Source organism: Bemisia tabaci, chromosome 1 (genome assembly GCF_918797505.1).
Source record: "Bemisia tabaci chromosome 1, PGI_BMITA_v3".
Classification (NCBI taxonomy): domain Eukaryota; kingdom Metazoa; phylum Arthropoda; class Insecta; order Hemiptera; family Aleyrodidae; genus Bemisia; species Bemisia tabaci.
The window spans coordinates 10,447,477-10,464,976 of record NC_092793.1 but is presented as its reverse complement, the minus strand read 5'-3'; the positions used below and the strand labels follow the sequence as shown (position 1 = coordinate 10,464,976).

General features: G+C 40.8%; 1 protein-coding gene and 1 long non-coding RNA gene across 2 annotated transcripts in view; one reads left to right on the top strand and one right to left on the bottom strand.

Annotated features, from left to right (window-relative positions):
- LOC140223852 (uncharacterized) overlaps positions 1 to 17,500 on the bottom strand; it is a 378,065-nt gene that overhangs the window by 320,828 nt on the left and 39,737 nt on the right. The gene's annotated exons all lie outside the window — the stretch shown is intronic.
- The window catches only part of LOC109040242 (uncharacterized), a 326,654-nt gene that overhangs the window by 307,077 nt on the left and 2,077 nt on the right, over positions 1 to 17,500 (top strand). Inside the window, exon 4 of the mRNA XM_072306523.1 lies at positions 5,181 to 5,339. Coding sequence (XP_072162624.1) covers positions 5,330 to 5,339 — 10 coding nt within the window. The 5' untranslated portion in view covers positions 5,181 to 5,329. The remainder of the gene's footprint in view (positions 1 to 5,180; positions 5,340 to 17,500) is intronic.

Genomic DNA, 17,500 nt, shown 5'->3' with positions numbered 1-17,500 from the left:
ATGCTGTCGTGCTAAGGAAGAACGCCGTATGGACATTTGGGAGTTGCCAAATTTTCCCCACTGGAAAAAAAACCACATCGGATCTAGAGTCCAGACTCTTAAAAACATGGACAAGAAAAAGGACTCTTGATTCAATCAGATTTAAGCTTAAATTAAAAAGAAATCGACTCAAGTTAAGAGGCTTTGGTTCTTGATTTAAGCTTAAATCTGATGGAATCAAGAGTATGTTTTCTTGTCGATGTTTTTAAGAGTCTGGACTCTAGATCCAATGTGTTTTTGGGCGCTTCTGGGTACCAGATGCGCCCTTTCCAGCCGTTCGACTCCCCCGATGTAACATGTACTATACTACATACCGTTTTGCCTTATGGGTAATGACGCCATTCTGGTACACCCGGGAAAATTTGATTTTCTTCTGCATCTGGTATTCGTAAAAGTTTTCGTGAAATGTTTTGCTTTTAAGCATAACAATCTCGCACGGACGTATTACCTGGTTAAACTATTTTGGGGCTTCGTTATGCTTAAATGCCTCATATTCGAGGTTGTAGTTTCAGATTGATTCGAAAAAATCACGAACAGTCACGTGATCTCTTCATTTTAGTGACGTATTACTGTGCTATTTTGTGATTGGTTCATTTTCTCGGCGCAGCATCGTCAAGCGTCAGCTGTTTGCGGCTCTGGGTTGAAGGTTTAAGGTTATGTCAGAGAGAATAGAAAGTTAGAGGCCCGACTCGATGCTAGGTAATTGAAACAGATGCGCTCGCAGCGCGCTCGCTGGCAACGTACGCAACTACTATTTTCTATTGTTTTCCAGAGACTAGCGGCGGGTATGTTGCTGCCGGACCACCTTCACGTAGGCAATTTGTTATACATCGTCCGTCCGCAATACTCTCGCTTGGCCGTATGAAAACGTTCCTCGCATGCGCAGTGTTAAAGAAGCGCCCTCCAACGCTTTGGCGTCGGAACTGCTTGTTTTTTTTTCCAATGCCGGATGAAACACGCCAGTGGCGTGGCGTGAATGATCGACTATCGATATTTCTCCATTTGAAGCTGTAGTAAAGAATCGATTATTAAGGTGTTCGCTGCGAACACCTTGATAATCGATCTTTTTCCATAGATTTAAATGGAAGATCAATCGATATATCGCACAGCACGCCACGCCACTGAAACACGCCTATTTGGGAAAACTCATGCATTCTTTGACCGTGTTCTGCAGATAGGAACCAAGCCGCATCAGCTATTGTCATATTTAACTGCAGCCTGATTGTTGATATTTTGTGTCTGTCGAATAGTCCTTGATGACATAGGTTAAAAGGTGGAGCGTGATTGGTCGGCTATGTCTTATCGCTGCTTTATCGTGCCCATGTCGGGTGGAACTCACGACAAGCTAAAGGCGCCTCTTAAGTTTCCGACAGTATGTCGTCCATTCCACCTGACAAAGCACGATAAAGCAGCGATAAGACATAGCCGACCAATCACGCTCCGCCTTTTAACCTATGTCATTTATGTCCACCCGACAAAAACTAAATTTCAACTATCAGGCTGCTGGGCAATTTAATTTTTTGCATGAGAACGTTTAAGCAAATTCTGTTGAAACTTTGAAGGCATTTGCTTCGCACTACGCAGAAATTTTACTGAAATTTGCACGAAAATCCGCACAACCGTTTCCATGTATAAAATTTAGTTTTAGCTGATGTTCCTTTCCGTTGAACGCGGTCCATTTTTCATCGATATTTTCAGATATATACTTATTAGATAAATTTGCGGACAAAATTTTATGAAAAATTTAAGTAAAATATTCACAATCCTGCCAATAAACCTTTTTTTTTTTTTTTTTTTAATTGAAGGATATAAGGCAACGTCTATAGGCTCATACGGCGCTTTTCCTCAGAACAGAAGTATGGAGACGGATTGTCACGATGGAGTTTTCCATCGGATCAGAAGAAGGTTTAAAGTGACAAACCTGGAATTAACTGAATATTCGGCGCTTGCAGACTCTAGCCGGAGCAAAACGAAGAAAAGTTGTTTCTAGGAAAATGGCTCAAATCTCACAATGAACATATCGGGAAAATCTGAAATTCACTCCTAACTTTGTGAAGTTAGGAGTTAGGAGTGAAGCAGATTGTGCTCTGCGTCAGAGATACATTCCTAACTTCACGATCTGCGTAAAGATACTCGCGTATTTTAAGTTGCCCGCTTTAAAAACGAGTGTGGCACAGGTTTACAATCCGTAAGAGGAGTCGTTCCACTCAAACCTTGCGCACTAGGATGCTACGCAAAACTCAACGTGCCCAACGCAATCTCACCTAAACACACGTCGTCACCTTCCCGGCAAAGTATCACAAGCGCCACTTTGCCAACTTTTCAAGAGACACAAAAAACTGAATTGCGACCGTAAAAGACGGATGTTTGGCTTGAAACTTGAAATATAGATCCAGCACACCTCCCTGCTTCGAATTTTAATAAAATTTCTTTAAAAAAACGGGTTTTTCTTTGAAAATTGGCGCTTGTGATATCGGCTTCTCGGGGCACTCAGAGAATCTATTGGCGCTTGTGATACGAAAGCCCATCAAATTTAACGGAGTTTTTTCCATATTTCTTCATTTTTAATCTAAAAAAAAAATATTATTTTCGTATGTAAATGCATCTTATTAATTCAAAACTACCCATAACTCAACTTTAATAAAAATAGCGCTTGTGATACTTCGGCCGAAAAGTGACGAATCGCTCCAAGTCATTCCAAAAGTTGTTGATACTAATATCGAAAATCAATCTCAAAGATGAGCGATTATTCCCAACTTGGCGCTTGTGATACTTTTCTCTTACATGGCGCTTGTGATACGAAAGTTCGTCAACTTCAATGGAGTATTTTAAATATTTATTTATATTTAGTCTAAAAAAAATATTATATTCGAAATAACGAGATGTAATTACATGCGAAAATAATTTAGTTTCAAGTCATTCCGAAGACTGCCGTGACAAAAATTGTAAAACAATCAGAAAGGTAGGCGATTGCCGAACTTGGCGCTTGTGATACTTTTCTCCCAAATGGCGCTTGTGATACGAAAGTACATCAACTTTAATCGACTTTTATTCATATTTCTACATATTTGTTGTAAAAAAAATGATTATTTTCGTATGTAAATGCATCTCGTTATTTCGGAACTATTCATAACTCAATTTCGGTAAAAATGGCGCTTGTGATACTTTGCCGGGAAGGTGACGACGTGACGATACGGAATTTTCTCAATCAGCGTGTTTATTTTCGTATTTTCTCAATTGTGTTCATGAAGACCACGGTACTTCCTCAAAATTTGCGCGCGGAAGCGTCAGCCATGTTGAATATCGTTTCGCATCCTAGTGCGCAAGGGTTGGATGGAGCGACTCCTTTTACGAAATGTTCACATGTGGTGTAGGATCGTTTTTGCAGCGGGAAGCTTAAACACACGCTTTACCTCTTATGCAGGTTCTAAAGTTGGGAGTGTATTTCAGATTTTCACGATGCGCTCATCTTGATTTTTAAGCCATTTTTGTAAGATGCAGCCATTTTTCGTTTTTGCTGCAGCTGAAGTTTGCAACAGGCTCATCATTTACCCGAAACCTTTGTACAAGCTTCCTGCTTTAGACCGTATAACTGACCTATAAAAAATCACTATAAAAATATGACTCGCAAGAAGTACCTCGGGTTATGCAGGCATTGCAAATAGCATAATGAAATCGAACTGAACAATATTGATTATCGAGGAGGCGCATTCTTCGGCCAGACCCGAGAGAAAGGAAATTAACCACTCTGTGCAGGATCTCATTCACGGGCTCGAGAGCCGTGGATTTAATTACACCGCGATGTTAATTAAATCGACAAGTAATTAAACGTATTTCTGCCCAACGGAACTATGTGCATTATGACGTGAGCCCCGCTATGCATATATTCTCACGGGTCTCAGGGCTCATGTCTTAATGCACATAGTTCCGTTTGACAGAAATACGTCCAATTATCGTCATGCTTGCTATCCCTTCGCTGAAGAGCGAGGTGCATTTCTCAAGAGTTGAGGAAGGAAAGTATAGACTCGGAAAAGAATCTTGGATTGAACTTGAGATTTGAAGCGTATTGCGTTGATCATTTTGCGCTTTGTGAGTTCTGAGGTTTATTTAATAAATAGGTATCTCAGCATTTTATTCATTTCAGTAGTATACACGCATTTTATATTGTTTCTTCGGCAACGTCTGCCGTTCTCTTTCCTATTGTTGATGGAAAAAATCAATAAAAAATAAATTTCAAGTAACCGGGAAAGTCCGAATACGTATTGAAATTAAGAAGGAAAACCTTAATTAATAAATGGGTAGCATAATGTAACAAAAGTTTATGAGAGGAAGTATTTGCTTCTTGTACTGCTTAAGGAAGAAAAAAACCTTTTTAGAGTAAGTCAGAGTGGAGGAAGAAGGAGGGGGAAGGAACGAAGAAAACTTATAGGAGAAATATACCTTATACGAGTCCATACGATATGGACGCTGGGTCCATACTCTTCGTATTAATATTTTTCCTTACTAAAATGGACTCTATTTCTACTTTTAGGTCGGCGTCTTATTATTTACAGTCTCCAATCATTCTGTCAATTTTCTATGGCTCCAACCCATACTTTATGAAGCGTGAGTGCATACATTTTTTTTCAGTGTGATTGTTGAAATTGATTGACAAAGCAATAGGCAAGGAAGACATAGGGCGTATGGAGCCATCCTATTGGTTGAAATGGGTGGTTCTTATAGACTGAGGGGGTAAATGTTGGACTAACTATAGGGTCTCTCGTGGGTTGCTGTCAGTCAGTCTATGTCCTACCTCCTTCGTGCATTGCAACCAGCCGCTTACATTATTGGGATCCCTTCATGTCCCATTTTTGTCCTCTTAGTCTATAGCTTTGTCTATCAATTTCAACAATCAGCCTGCTAATTTGACTAAGTCAGAAATGGATCTCGTAGTGTGCGTGGTGCGCATGCGTTGTAGCACCCTTTAAAAACTATATCCTTCACAACCCTCTTCCTGGATTATATGGCCAAATGTGTTTTCAGGGTTCATTTAAAACCAATCCGAGCATTTTCGATTTCGAAGGTTTGACCAATTCCTCCGGCTGAGCCATGTCTACACCTGAAAATTCCTGAAAATTTATGTGTTTCCGTAATTGTTACAGGCACGGGCAAGAATGACAGGAATGCTGTTTCTGAAATGGCCGAAAAGCGGAGAGAAGATTAAGGCTTCATGAGCAACAACGACACTTTCAACTTATCGTTGCGACTCGCTCGGACCTCGTCGTTTTCGCATTAGAACCTCCGTTTAACGATGACGCAAGGTGAGCACACATCATTTAGTTGCCCAACTCGTAATATTTACCAACAAAAAAAAAACAAGTCGGTAGAGCCAACACAAGCTGTTGAAATTGCGTGTTTTACTGCTGAAACATTGGAGATAGTAGCACAGTACTTGTCAGGGTGATTAAGCACGTGGATAATCCAACACATTTATTAGACCACACATGGCAATGGGCCTGTTGCAAACTGTAGCTAGAGTCCACGCTGAATAAGTTTACGCACTTCTAGAATGCGACGGAAGATCCGCCGCACAGTGGATCTAGTCAATAGGAGAGGTCGGGCATTTGGAAACTTAAAACGCTTATAACTCCGTTTATGCAAAAATTTGAGGTTCCAAGTGGCTCCATCGGTTTCCTCGTGAACTTTTCTTCTAGAATCACCCCGTGTTTAAAATGTGACGAAATAAACTCCAAAATTCTCAGTTTTACTTCATGTCCGAATTCACTAATTGACTCGATCCACTGTGCACCGTCTTGTTTCTAGCATTTTCTTGACATATGAAAGTGACGTCCAACGATCATCTGTCGCAGTCAAGAAGATCGTTAACTGATGTACTCTAGAGCAAATAGAAGATTTATTACATGTATAGCAAATTGCGCAAAAATGGCTCAGAAAGTTGCAAGTTAATTGAAATGTTTAACTCCGCGAGCCCAAATAATCGCGCCAAACGCAGTGCGGTTAGTGCGAGATTCATATTAGCGCCTACAAGACTGCAGAAATACTTCACGCATCGCGCCAAACAGTGCGGGCAGCAAGCGACGCACATTAGCGCCTACCAGACTCAACGAATACTTCACGCATTGCGTCAAACACAGTGCAATCGAGTCAATGGTCAATAATATATACATAAAATAATATAATCAGTGATATTTAAGTGCTGTACATACAAAACAGCACTTATATATACTAAATTAACAGATGAAAAGAATATATTTAACAGTTATTAGCAATAGAGAAGGAGAGGTAGAATAATATATACACAAAATGGACCAAATTTGGAAACTTAAAGCCCATAACTCCGTTTACACAAACTTTGAGGTTCCCAAACTGGTTCCATCGGTTTCCTCCTGAACTTGTCTTCTAGAATCACCCCTTGAAATTTAAATGTGACGAAATAAACACAAAAATTCTCAGTTTTAGTAAACAATTTCATGTCCGACCTCACTAATTGACCCGGTTTCTTTTTGCGCCGTCTTGCTTTTAGCATTCTCTTCACATGCGATAGTGACATCAGACGTTAACTGATGTGGCGTGGACTCCAGAGCAAATAGAAGAGTTATTACATGTATAGCAAATGGCTAAAAAATTATACGATCAGCGAATCGGGAAATTCTGAAATACACTCCTCACTTCAGAATCCGCGTAAAAAGTATGCGCTTTTTAAGCTTCCTCCAAAAACGATAATACGGCACAGGTAAAAATTTCGTAAACGGAGCCTCTCTATCTATAATCCAACCGTTGCCCATTGGAATACTACGCAATATTCAACATGGCCGATGCCAACCAGCGAGCCGATTATTGAAACTGATAGACAAAGCTATAGACAAAAACGACAAAAGGGATTTGGAGGGATCCAATTGGTGGAAACGGGTGGTTGCAATGGACAAAGGAGGTAGGTAGGAGGAGGTAGGAGGAGGTAGGAGGACCCACGAGAGACCCGACAGTTAGTCTATCATTTTCCCCCTTAGTCTATGAGAACCAACTATGTCAACCAATAGGATCGCTCCATACTCCCTATGTCATCTTTGTCTATCGCTTTGTCTATCAGTTTCAATAATCGCCCCGCTGCTGAAACACACGTGACAGGACGGGATTTTACCAACCGGCAATGGAATTTAATAGGACAAATTTTCAATTCTACTTTGCAATATTCGGAAACGAGGCTCTCATCTCGAAACCCAAGAGAGCGCAAGCTTGTCTTGGTGTTATTATCACCTGCCGATAGCCACATAAATCTTGAAAATCGGCTAGGTAGATCTTATGAACTGACTTTCAAAACATATGACCGTTTGGGAAGTCCAAGACCTTATATATCTGATAAAAATAGTATATTTTTTACGATATCTTTGTCCAGTATACCCCCGTGCCGAAGAAAAACTCTGTATGAACCCTCAGGCGTTGTCACATCTCCAACATAAAATGAAAGCAACTGGAAAATCGTGAATATTTTCTTCAAGTTCTTTAACCGCATTTGCTTGCAATTTAATTTGGAGTGACTGAACGTTTCAGAGAGAAACATGCATATATTTTCTCAAGATGAATATTTGGATCTCATTTTTAAAAAAGGAACCAAGGCTATGATCATCTAAACAAGTTTTATCATTACGCCCAGTAAACTATGAATTCAAGAAGCAAATTACCATTGTAAATTTAATTTTTTGTACAAATTTAAAAATTTTATAGCAGAACATGTAAGTTGCACAATTCTAGCAACATTGGAATCCTCCGCGTTCCTTTTTGCAAAACGCAATCCATTTAGCGGGGTAGATTTGGCAATGTTCAGAGGCTCACGCGGCTCTCCTCCTTGACACGGCAAAATAGGTGACTAAAAGTCTCCGGTAGCGTGCAAAAATACGCAGAATCACCACAGCCAGGGTTGCCAAAGTCAGGAAAACCCGGGAAATGTAACGGACTTTTAAAAAGTCACCTGGAAATGTCAGGGGAAATGACGGAAGTGCCGGGGAAAAATTGTTAATGGACCACTAGACAAGGTACGAATTTAAGCAATCTGATACATGTTTCTTAACCAGAATTTCACGTAGAACACGATTCACACTACGAAAATTACCGAAATCAACTTCTAACGAAGATATTAACGTTTTTATTTCGCACTGATTACGAGGAATTTGAACTGCCCGCTCACAAGAAACTCAAAGCTCTACGTGAGTCAAATCGCGCACTACAACGGTTTCAGCAAGCTTCTCAATCGAGCAATGTTCATTTTCCACCATGTGTTGTTCAAACTATTGGTAATTTGCTATAGCTGAGCCAAACCGTCAAGATTAAGGTTTTCAAATTTTTATATCGCAGAGACTGTCATGAGAACGTCTAGCGCGCGATGTGAATCACGTAGAGCATTGAGTTTTCATGAGCGGGTGGTTTGAATTCACGCATCAGGAATCATTTAATATCATTGTAAGGAGTTAATTTCGGTAATTTTTGTTGTGCGCATCGTGTTTTACGTGAAATTTTGGTTGAGAAACATGTATCAGAATGCTGAAATTCGTACCTTGTCTAGTGGTCCATTCACCTGTATTAGCTTTCTGGAATGGATTGGACGTCCCGTACAGCAAATATTGCCTGATAACTATTTCTCATTATGTCTTGTTCACTATCTGATGCATCTGTCGCAGGCAATTAGACAAATCAGGCATTTTATCTAATTCCCAGGCAGATAGTCAAATTTTAACAGTTTACCAAATTTTTCAAATTTATGGCGAAGAGCTCACCGGTTATCAATATTTTAGTAAAAATAACTCGTCAAATCTACAAACTCTCTTCTCCTCACTAGATGTTCATATATTTGAACTTCAAAATTTTAAAAAGTCTATATTTTATAATCTGCTGAAAAGCTCAAGATAAATGGTTGTTCATGAGCTAAAAATTGTTTGAATTACTATTGTATGTTGCATATTTTTTCAGAGAATTCCTTCTTACAGCAGGAATGAAGTATTTTGTCTAAAATTAGGGAAAAAATCAGGATTTCAATTCGAATAGGAATATTTTTGACTATTTGCCCAGGCATTTGTTTGACAAAATGCCTGATTTCACCATTTCCTGCGACATATCTACAATTACGAGATGTTGGAGTTTTTTAGCCAACGTGCGTAAAAAATTCAGCTTAAAGCTGAAATCTCATTAGAGAACGCGTCTGAAGTTGCCTTCCTGAATGGACGTAACTAGTGTTGCTCCAAACAACATATCTCTTTGAGGGAAAATTGTGCTTGTGTGTGCGCTTTTTCCCTCTCTAATGAGATTTCAGCTTTAAGCTGAATTTTTTACGCACGTTGGCTAAAAAACTCCAACATTTCGTCTTACGACCCATGCGTTCACCGCAATTGGTTGGTGTATATGTACAATTGTCAGGGAATTTCACCATTTGTTAGGGAAAACAGGGAAATGTCCGGGAGTCTCATTTTCTAGATTCGGTGCAGCCGGCACAGGTGCCTAGTGGTTAGCGAGTCAGACTCAGTCAATAGGTCCCGGGTTCAAATCCGTGGTGGCGACAAATTATTCATGGAATGACGAGTGAGATCTGTAAGCAGAATTCGCTCGGCTTAATCCGTAAATTTGTAAGCCGAGTCCTGGATGTTACCAAACTCCCTGATGACTTCGGACAATCAATAGTGCCTATAGTGGCTTGTAGATTCCAAAGGATTAGAGACACTAACTCTCAATAAAAAAAAAAAGTGTTCGGTTGCAACCCTGAGAAAAGGCGACTGAAATTCTCTTGTAACGTGCAAAAAGACGCAGAATCGCCACCCGGACGGCAACGGGGAGTTTTATTACAACGTTCATCGATTCAACGAGATAGGAGACCGAGCCGGAGGCACTAAAAGTGACAAAAGAATATATTAAAATCCCCTCTCGTCCCCAGGAAAAAAGACCAGCTAGGCGTAATCACGGAACCACCTTCCGCTTGGAAATTTCGCGCACGTACCAGGCTCGCTCCCTGTCTTCGCGTCCGGATTATTTTCCAGCCTCGGCGGCACAAAAAAAAATATGTAACGTTGTTGCGAAAAAATTCCTGGCTTTTCCTTCTTTTCCCTTTTTTTATGAGCGCGAAAGTTTGAAGGGAACTCATCCGGTAACCAGATCTCCGCCGAGGCCGAGACTGCCCGCCCGGCCGCAAGGTATTTTCCTCACGGCTGATGAGTTTTAAGCCCTTTACTGCCGTCCTAAGGAAGAACGCCGTATGAGCTTTACAATGTTGCCAAATTTACTCTCAGAAAATATCTTGTTCTGAAGAAAGTTATGAATATTTTTTCTTGAAATTTTCAAACTTTATGGATCGAACTTTAAACGAAATCCTCCGAAAAATCGGAGGAGAAATATTCACAAATTTTCCTGAAAACTCGTTGTTTTTCGAAAGAAATTTGGCAACGCCTCATGGCTCTTACGGCGTTCTTCCTGTACGCGCGCCCGTCTTTTTGTCCCCGAGAAGCTGCTAAGTTGTCGTTGAGTTATTGCTAAAGTTTCGATGACAGTTGTTCCCTTACATTTTCACATTCGCCGAGGTGAGGAGCTTCGCCGGGAACTGTGAACGACAAACTTTCGCGTTGTAATGAAAGCTTTTTTGCGTGATTCTGAAAGGAAGGATCTTTTATTTAAGGGGGTAAAAAGTTTGCAAAAAAAAGAAAGGGGAAAAACGTCTGTTTCCTCATGCTATTTTCCTACTTTCAAATCGTGCTTGGATAAGAATGTATTTACGTTGATTATTATGTTTTGTCTTTTGCATTGAAATTTGAGAATCAGTCGCGAACCATTAAGATTCCTTCTTCTTCTTTTTTTCTTCTCTTTTTTTCACTTCAAATATCCCTGATGGGATAATCTCACACTTGCAGTCCCTGAAGTCCCACCCCCCACAGTCCCTAATCAAGCCAGCCCCAGGTAACCGTTGAGTCCATCAAACTCGGATCACCTGACTGGGAATCGAACCTGGAACCCTTCAGTATAATAATAGTGAAATCAAAGAGAAGAAGGATCTTAGTTGCCGAAGGCTAGGTTTTTATTACAGCGATTTTCGTTCAGTTTGGTCAAAAAATCAAATTCCGATTTATGAGCGGTTTTCTATATTATTGAGCCACACTGAGAAAAAACTATGGCTTATAAACCTATTAGAGGTAAATATGGAACACCACTAATAGTAGTACCTCTACATATAATAATAGCACATATACCTTAGTTATGGTACGGGGTACCTTAATTAGGTATACAGAGACCTTAGTATGGTTCACAGACCGAGAATCATTAGTTTATTTACGACTATTATAGGTGTTCCATATTTACCTCTAATAGGTTTATAAACCATAGTTTTTTCTCAGTGCAATAAAGAACGTAAAGTTGCATCATAGTCCGGTTATTTATTTATTTCATACTCCGAATTTGGTAGGTGGATTAGAATATTCATGGATTTTTCTGTAAATTGCGTATTCTCAGCTGCAAACATCAAACCAACCACCATAAAACCAATTGTGTAAGAACATGAGTTGACGCAATCTTTTCTTCTAGTGGTCCATTCGAAGTCTTGACCTCTGATTCTCGTCCATCAGCTCTAGTGACGATTCCTTCAAATGGACGCCAATGTTGAACATTCATTGAAAATAATATGAAATCATCGATTCTACATATCGACGGTGAAACTACCAGACAGCGTATCTCGTTTGCGGCGTTGAAAATCTTCGCTCCCATTTTATTTTTTCGAAAGAGCACAAATCAACATCATTTCTCAAAATTTTTACAGAGTTTTCTTCGCATATAGAGGGAAGAACACGGACGTTTTCAAGAATCGAAGTAGAGTAGTTCTCCATTTAAAAAAATAAAGCCTGACAGGAAGTCCACAACATCGCAAACCGAGATTCGTGGTCTCGTAGTTTCCCCGTCGATTTGTAAGACATAGTGTCTCCCCCAAAAGCTATACTCAAAGTTATTTAAAGTCAGTGGCGTGGCGTGGCGTGGCGTGGCGTGGCGTGGCGTGGCGTGGCGTGCTTATTTCGATTGGTCCACCATTTAAACCTATGGAAAAGGATCGATAAACAGGGTGTTCGCAACGAACTCCTCAACAATCGATTCTTCACCACAGCTTCAAAGGGGAAATATCGATTCCAATCGAGGGAAAACAGTGTTGCCACAACTTCAAAGGTACGCCCATACTCGGCGCCTGTACGTTCTCTCTGAGAATTATCTCCTCTCACTTCACGGTGCTTGACAACTTGGCTTGAGAGGAAATGAACCAGGTCTCTTGATTTGAGTAGAGGTTCCGCTAGCAGGGAAAATACGATATGTTGTCCCGTGGACATGGTTCGGTTAAGCGTCTCCCGCCCACTACACTCAGGAAACGCGAGGAGGGAGCTTTGCTTTTTTTGCGCTCCAATTTCTCCTTTCAGAGCCGCGGAACGTTGCAGCGGACTGATCTCTTGATCATATCCCTTTTTCGAGCGGACTATTATATCGGCGGACACTCCGTGCCGGCACACAGTGGATCGAGTCAATAAGAGAGGTCGGACAAAATTTGGAAACTTTAAACGCTTATAACTCAGTTTATACAAAACTTTGAGGTTCTTAAAGTGGTTTCACTGGTTTCCTCGTGACATTTCCTTCAAGAACCACTCCTTAAAGTTTAAAATTTGATGAAATCACCATAAAATATTGCAGTTTTTGTCAAAAATTTTATGTCCGACTCCTCTAATTGACTCGATCCACTGTGCGGCAGTCCGCTCGTCAGAGATCCACTACAGACTCCTGGAATGGTTGAAAATAAAATAACGAATCGGAAGGGAAAAGCAACCTGTTTTCGAGTCGGTGCCAACGTATGAGGAATTTCTTATCATTTATTGAATGCTTGGTAACTCCACTCCAAGATTGCAAAATTGACTGAAAATATTCGATTTCTCACAAGAGTGCACCTTTGCAGTTTCGGTCCTAAATTCTTCCCATTTTTGTATGAAATCTGAAGAAAAACCAGTAAAATTCTCAGTTAGAAATCTTCAAAATTCCTTTGATAAAAATACTATTTGCAAGGTGAAATTTGGCAGCATTGAAAGTTAGTTACGTTTTTTCGTGAGAGAAACGATAAAATTGTTTTCTATATCATAAATTGAATTTTGTGCACCTTTTCAGTTTCGGTCCTAAATTCTTCTCATTTTTGTATGAAATTTGAAGAAGAACCAGTACAATTTTCAGTTGGAAATCTCCAAAATTCCCTCGATAAAAATACTATTTGCAAGGTGAAATTTGATAGCATTGAAATTTAATTACGTAGTTTCGTGAGAGAAACGATAAAATTGTTTTCCATATCATAAGTTGAATTTTATTCTGGGGAGATGAAAATCTACGCTAGAAGTTTCGTTAAAAAAACATCAAGAGACAATTTTTCTTCTTAAAACTTCAAGTTTTGAATATTTTTTTCGAAATAGAAGGCTTTAATACGAATTTGTAACATCATGTCACTGATGATTCGCAACGCCATTATTGCCGAAACAGGAATAAAGAAGGTACTTCTTAATGCTTGCTAGAAATTCGTGACATCGTGTAGTTAAGGAATGGCATAACTTTCAAACACGATGAGATAACGGGCCCTGAGGGAAGTAAATGTAGCCTGAAATCACTCCTCTGTTGCGTGATGTCACAGATAAGTAACACAAATAAAGCAGTAATAAGAAGTATAGTAATGTAAATGAAGCAAGGATTCCGCGAACCAAATTGTGATTCGTGGGAAACTTGGATGTATAACCGATGCGCCAGATTTTCCTCAAGCACCTGATTTTGAACTCTGTTGTTCTCGGAAATTGTATCAAAATTGGTGGGGTAACGAATACGAATGCACTCCGAGCTCCTATAAGGGGCTCGGAGGACAAGGCGCATAAAATAAGTTTTTGCTATTCCGAGTGATATGTGTTTGAAATTTCGAAATTACATGGATCCTTTATAGCAGAGAGAAAGTTTAAACTCACTTTTTGATGCTTAAAAATTGGAATTTGAGAGCGAATTTTTCACAGACTGTGCATTAAGATCAAAGTTACTGCGGTCTTTTAATTTACTGGTCTAAATTATTAATATCTCAATTTTTTCGAAAAACTGCACTTATGCGCCTTGTCCTCCAAGCCCCTCTTATAACTTTGTCTTGTGGCGTTTTACGTGCTAATCTCAAGAGCAATAAACGACGGTCTTGAAGTATCGAAATTCGATATATCGAATTTAAACACTTAACACTGGTCGCAAGTTTACAGCAGAGATTCTGTAGGTATTTTCGTTGGTCGAAATACAGGTCTTGGTTGCACTGCGAGTGCCAACGCGTCGCACTGTGGATCGAGTCAGTGGTAGATGTCTGACATGATTTAAAAACTTTGAAAGCGTATATCTTCATTAATACGAAATTTTGATGTTTTAAAAGTAATTTCATTGGTTTCCGCGTACAATTTTCTGTAAAAAGCACCCCTTAAAATTAAAATTGTGATGAGATAATCGGAAAATTTTACAATTTTTGTCAAAAATTTCATGTCCGACTTCTTCCATTGACTCGGTCCACTGTGCGTCGGCGGGTGATAAACGACGCGACGATTCCTCCCTGCACAGTTTGGACGTGGCCGCACTAATTCGTGGCTTTGAAATCCGCCGGTAATTCCGCTGTGACATTACTCGCCGCTGACAAAATATCGCCCAGCGCATGCGAGAAATAATTACATCGTGTTGCATCCTGGCCGTTGTTGCCATCTACTGAGGTAGAAAATGAAACTGGAGTCCAGTTCGGAAATTTCAGTATGTTATCGAGTCTCCTGTCCAAAATCTGAAGAGAGTGGGATCATTTAGGGGCCATCACATGTCGATAACAGCAAAAAATAAGAAAACACCTATAGAAAATAAACTGGAAGCCAGTTTGGAAATTTCAATAAAGCCCGAGTCCTACGATCAAATGAACCTATCAAATGCAAGATGGCGACATGTCTTCGCGCAAGTCCGCTATCTAAAGTTAGCGGGCCGTCAAATATTGATGAACCCGCCATCTCGCATTTGATAAGTATTAGATAAGTTCATTTGATCGTGGGACAAGGGCTTAAGTTCTCGAGTCTCCTGTAGAAAGCAACGGAAAAAAACCTGGGTTATACTTCTAAAATCTGAAGAGAGCGGACACATCTATGTTCCTAAAAAAATAGGAATGTACTGCGAATACGAAATCAGCTCGTTAAGCACTGCTGCACAGTGGATCGAGTCAATCAGAGAGGTCGGACTTAAGGTTTCTGACTGAAACTGCAAATTTAAATGTTTATTTCGTCACACTTTAAATTTGAAGGGATGCCTCCGGAAGAAAATTATACGAAAAAACCGGTCGAACCACTTTTGCAATCTCAAAGTTTTGTATAAACGGTGTTATAAGCGTTTAAAGTTTCCGAATTATGTCCGACCTCTCCTATTGACTCGATCCACCGTGTGCCGGATGAAGCAATAAAATTTTCGTGTGCAAATTCTCCATTGGAGGTCCGGACTGACGAGTTGAGCGGTTTTATTTGGCTGGAGGACCCTCTTCCGTCGGTCCCTATGAGCAATCTCGAAGGCGAGCGATGGATTTTATTTCCGAGCGCCGGTGGCAATATTGCTCACTGCATCACGCTAATCCCCGCAAATCACTCTCCTGACGGGGCCCACCGGGGGACGAGCGGGCACCTCGGCGTCAGATGGCTCGGCAAACTTACCTCGCGGGAAAACACGAGCCTCGGTTTATTTTATCTATCAATCTGCCTCCGATGATCGGACATCTAATTATTTTCGAGCCGCCCTCCCCTCCGGGCCACCGAGAAGACAGGAGCCTGTCACAATCGACGGATATAACAAGTTTAGCCTCGCGCTCCGCCCCTCCCCTAATGCTCCCTCATATAAAATAATGACAGTGACAAGTCTATTATTTTCCGTCTGTGTCGCTCCAAGATAATGTCAAATCGTCGAGACCATCTCGTCCTTTGCTCGAGGGCTGGATATCTTCAAAAGTTGCTACTTCGGGTTTGCTTCGGAGGGCCAGGGTACTTTTAGGAGGAGGGTTTGGACTGTGGCCCTGAAGGACAACTGGACAAGCTACGAATTTTAGCTTTCTGATACATGTTCCAAATCGAAATTTCGCGTAGAACATGATTCTTGCATTGGAATTTACTGACATTTTCTCCTCACCAAGATGTTAAAGTGATTCGATGGACGATATTTTTTGTGTCAGAACGTCGTGCGATATATCGCATCAATTCGTTCCGTAATTTCAGCTTTGATTTCTTTCGAATTTTGAGATCGCAATTCTGTCATTAGGAGACTAAATAACCAATATTGATATTGAATTGCCCTCAAAGTTTATGGCATGCTGCGGCGCGACGCGCGACGTGCTGCCAGCTCAAAACTTGCACTGACGCCTACAAACCTAAGGGGATACTTCAAGCATTGCGCAATGTGTAAAGTAGCCCTTTAGGTTTGTAGGCGTCAGTGATACACGTGATACGTCAGTTCGACACTGATATCGAAACTGCACTCGAATGCGATCTTTTCCCTCTAGAAAAACCACGCATATATTAAGTTGAATTTGTTTGTCAAAATTGGTAAGTGAATTTGGTAAGTCGCCTGAGAACAGAATTGCGATCTCCAAATTCGAGAAAAATAACGAGTAGCTGAAAAATGGAACCAATCGATGCGATGTATCGCATGTCGTCTTGACACAAAGTATGGAGTCCGTCGAATCACCTTAACGTTTTTATTTTACATTGGCTACGGGAAATTTTTATTGCCCGATCACAAGAAATGCAATACACTGTCTGAGTCAAATCGCGTTTTGCGACTGTTCTGGCAGGCGCCTTAATGAAGCAGTGACCTTTCTTCACCATGTGTTTTTAAAGTGTAAACATCGCGCGACAACTAAGTCGAAGCACCCAGATTTGTCATATCTTCATGCCGCGAAGATTTTTACCGCAACGTTTAGTGGGGGATTTGCTAACGTAGACTTCCGGTTTTTGATGAGTGGGAGGTTTGAATTCACGCGTCAAGAAACATCAACTTGACAGAGCACAGGGGAGAATTTCGTGAGTCGCCCTGCGCCGTCCGCAGCGCGCATGGCGCACGACCCGCCTTTCATTATTACACTTCCTCTAGCGTTGAAAGTTCACTAATTACTTCACACGATCAGTTTGTAATTTTGAAAGTCGGAAATTAAAAAAAAATAAAAATGTACACGATACACGAGTTTCTCCGCCAAGAAGCTCTCCCCGTCTGAAATCGGTCACCACCCGCCCGCCGGGAGAGCCGCGGCGAGCTGCTACCGCGAAACGCGCACTGACGCCTACAAACCTAACGGGCTACTTCACGCATTGCGCAATGCTTGAAGTATCCCCTTAGGTTTGTAGGCGTCAGGGCGCGTTTTGCGCTAGCAGCACGCCGCGCCGCAGCGTGCCATAAA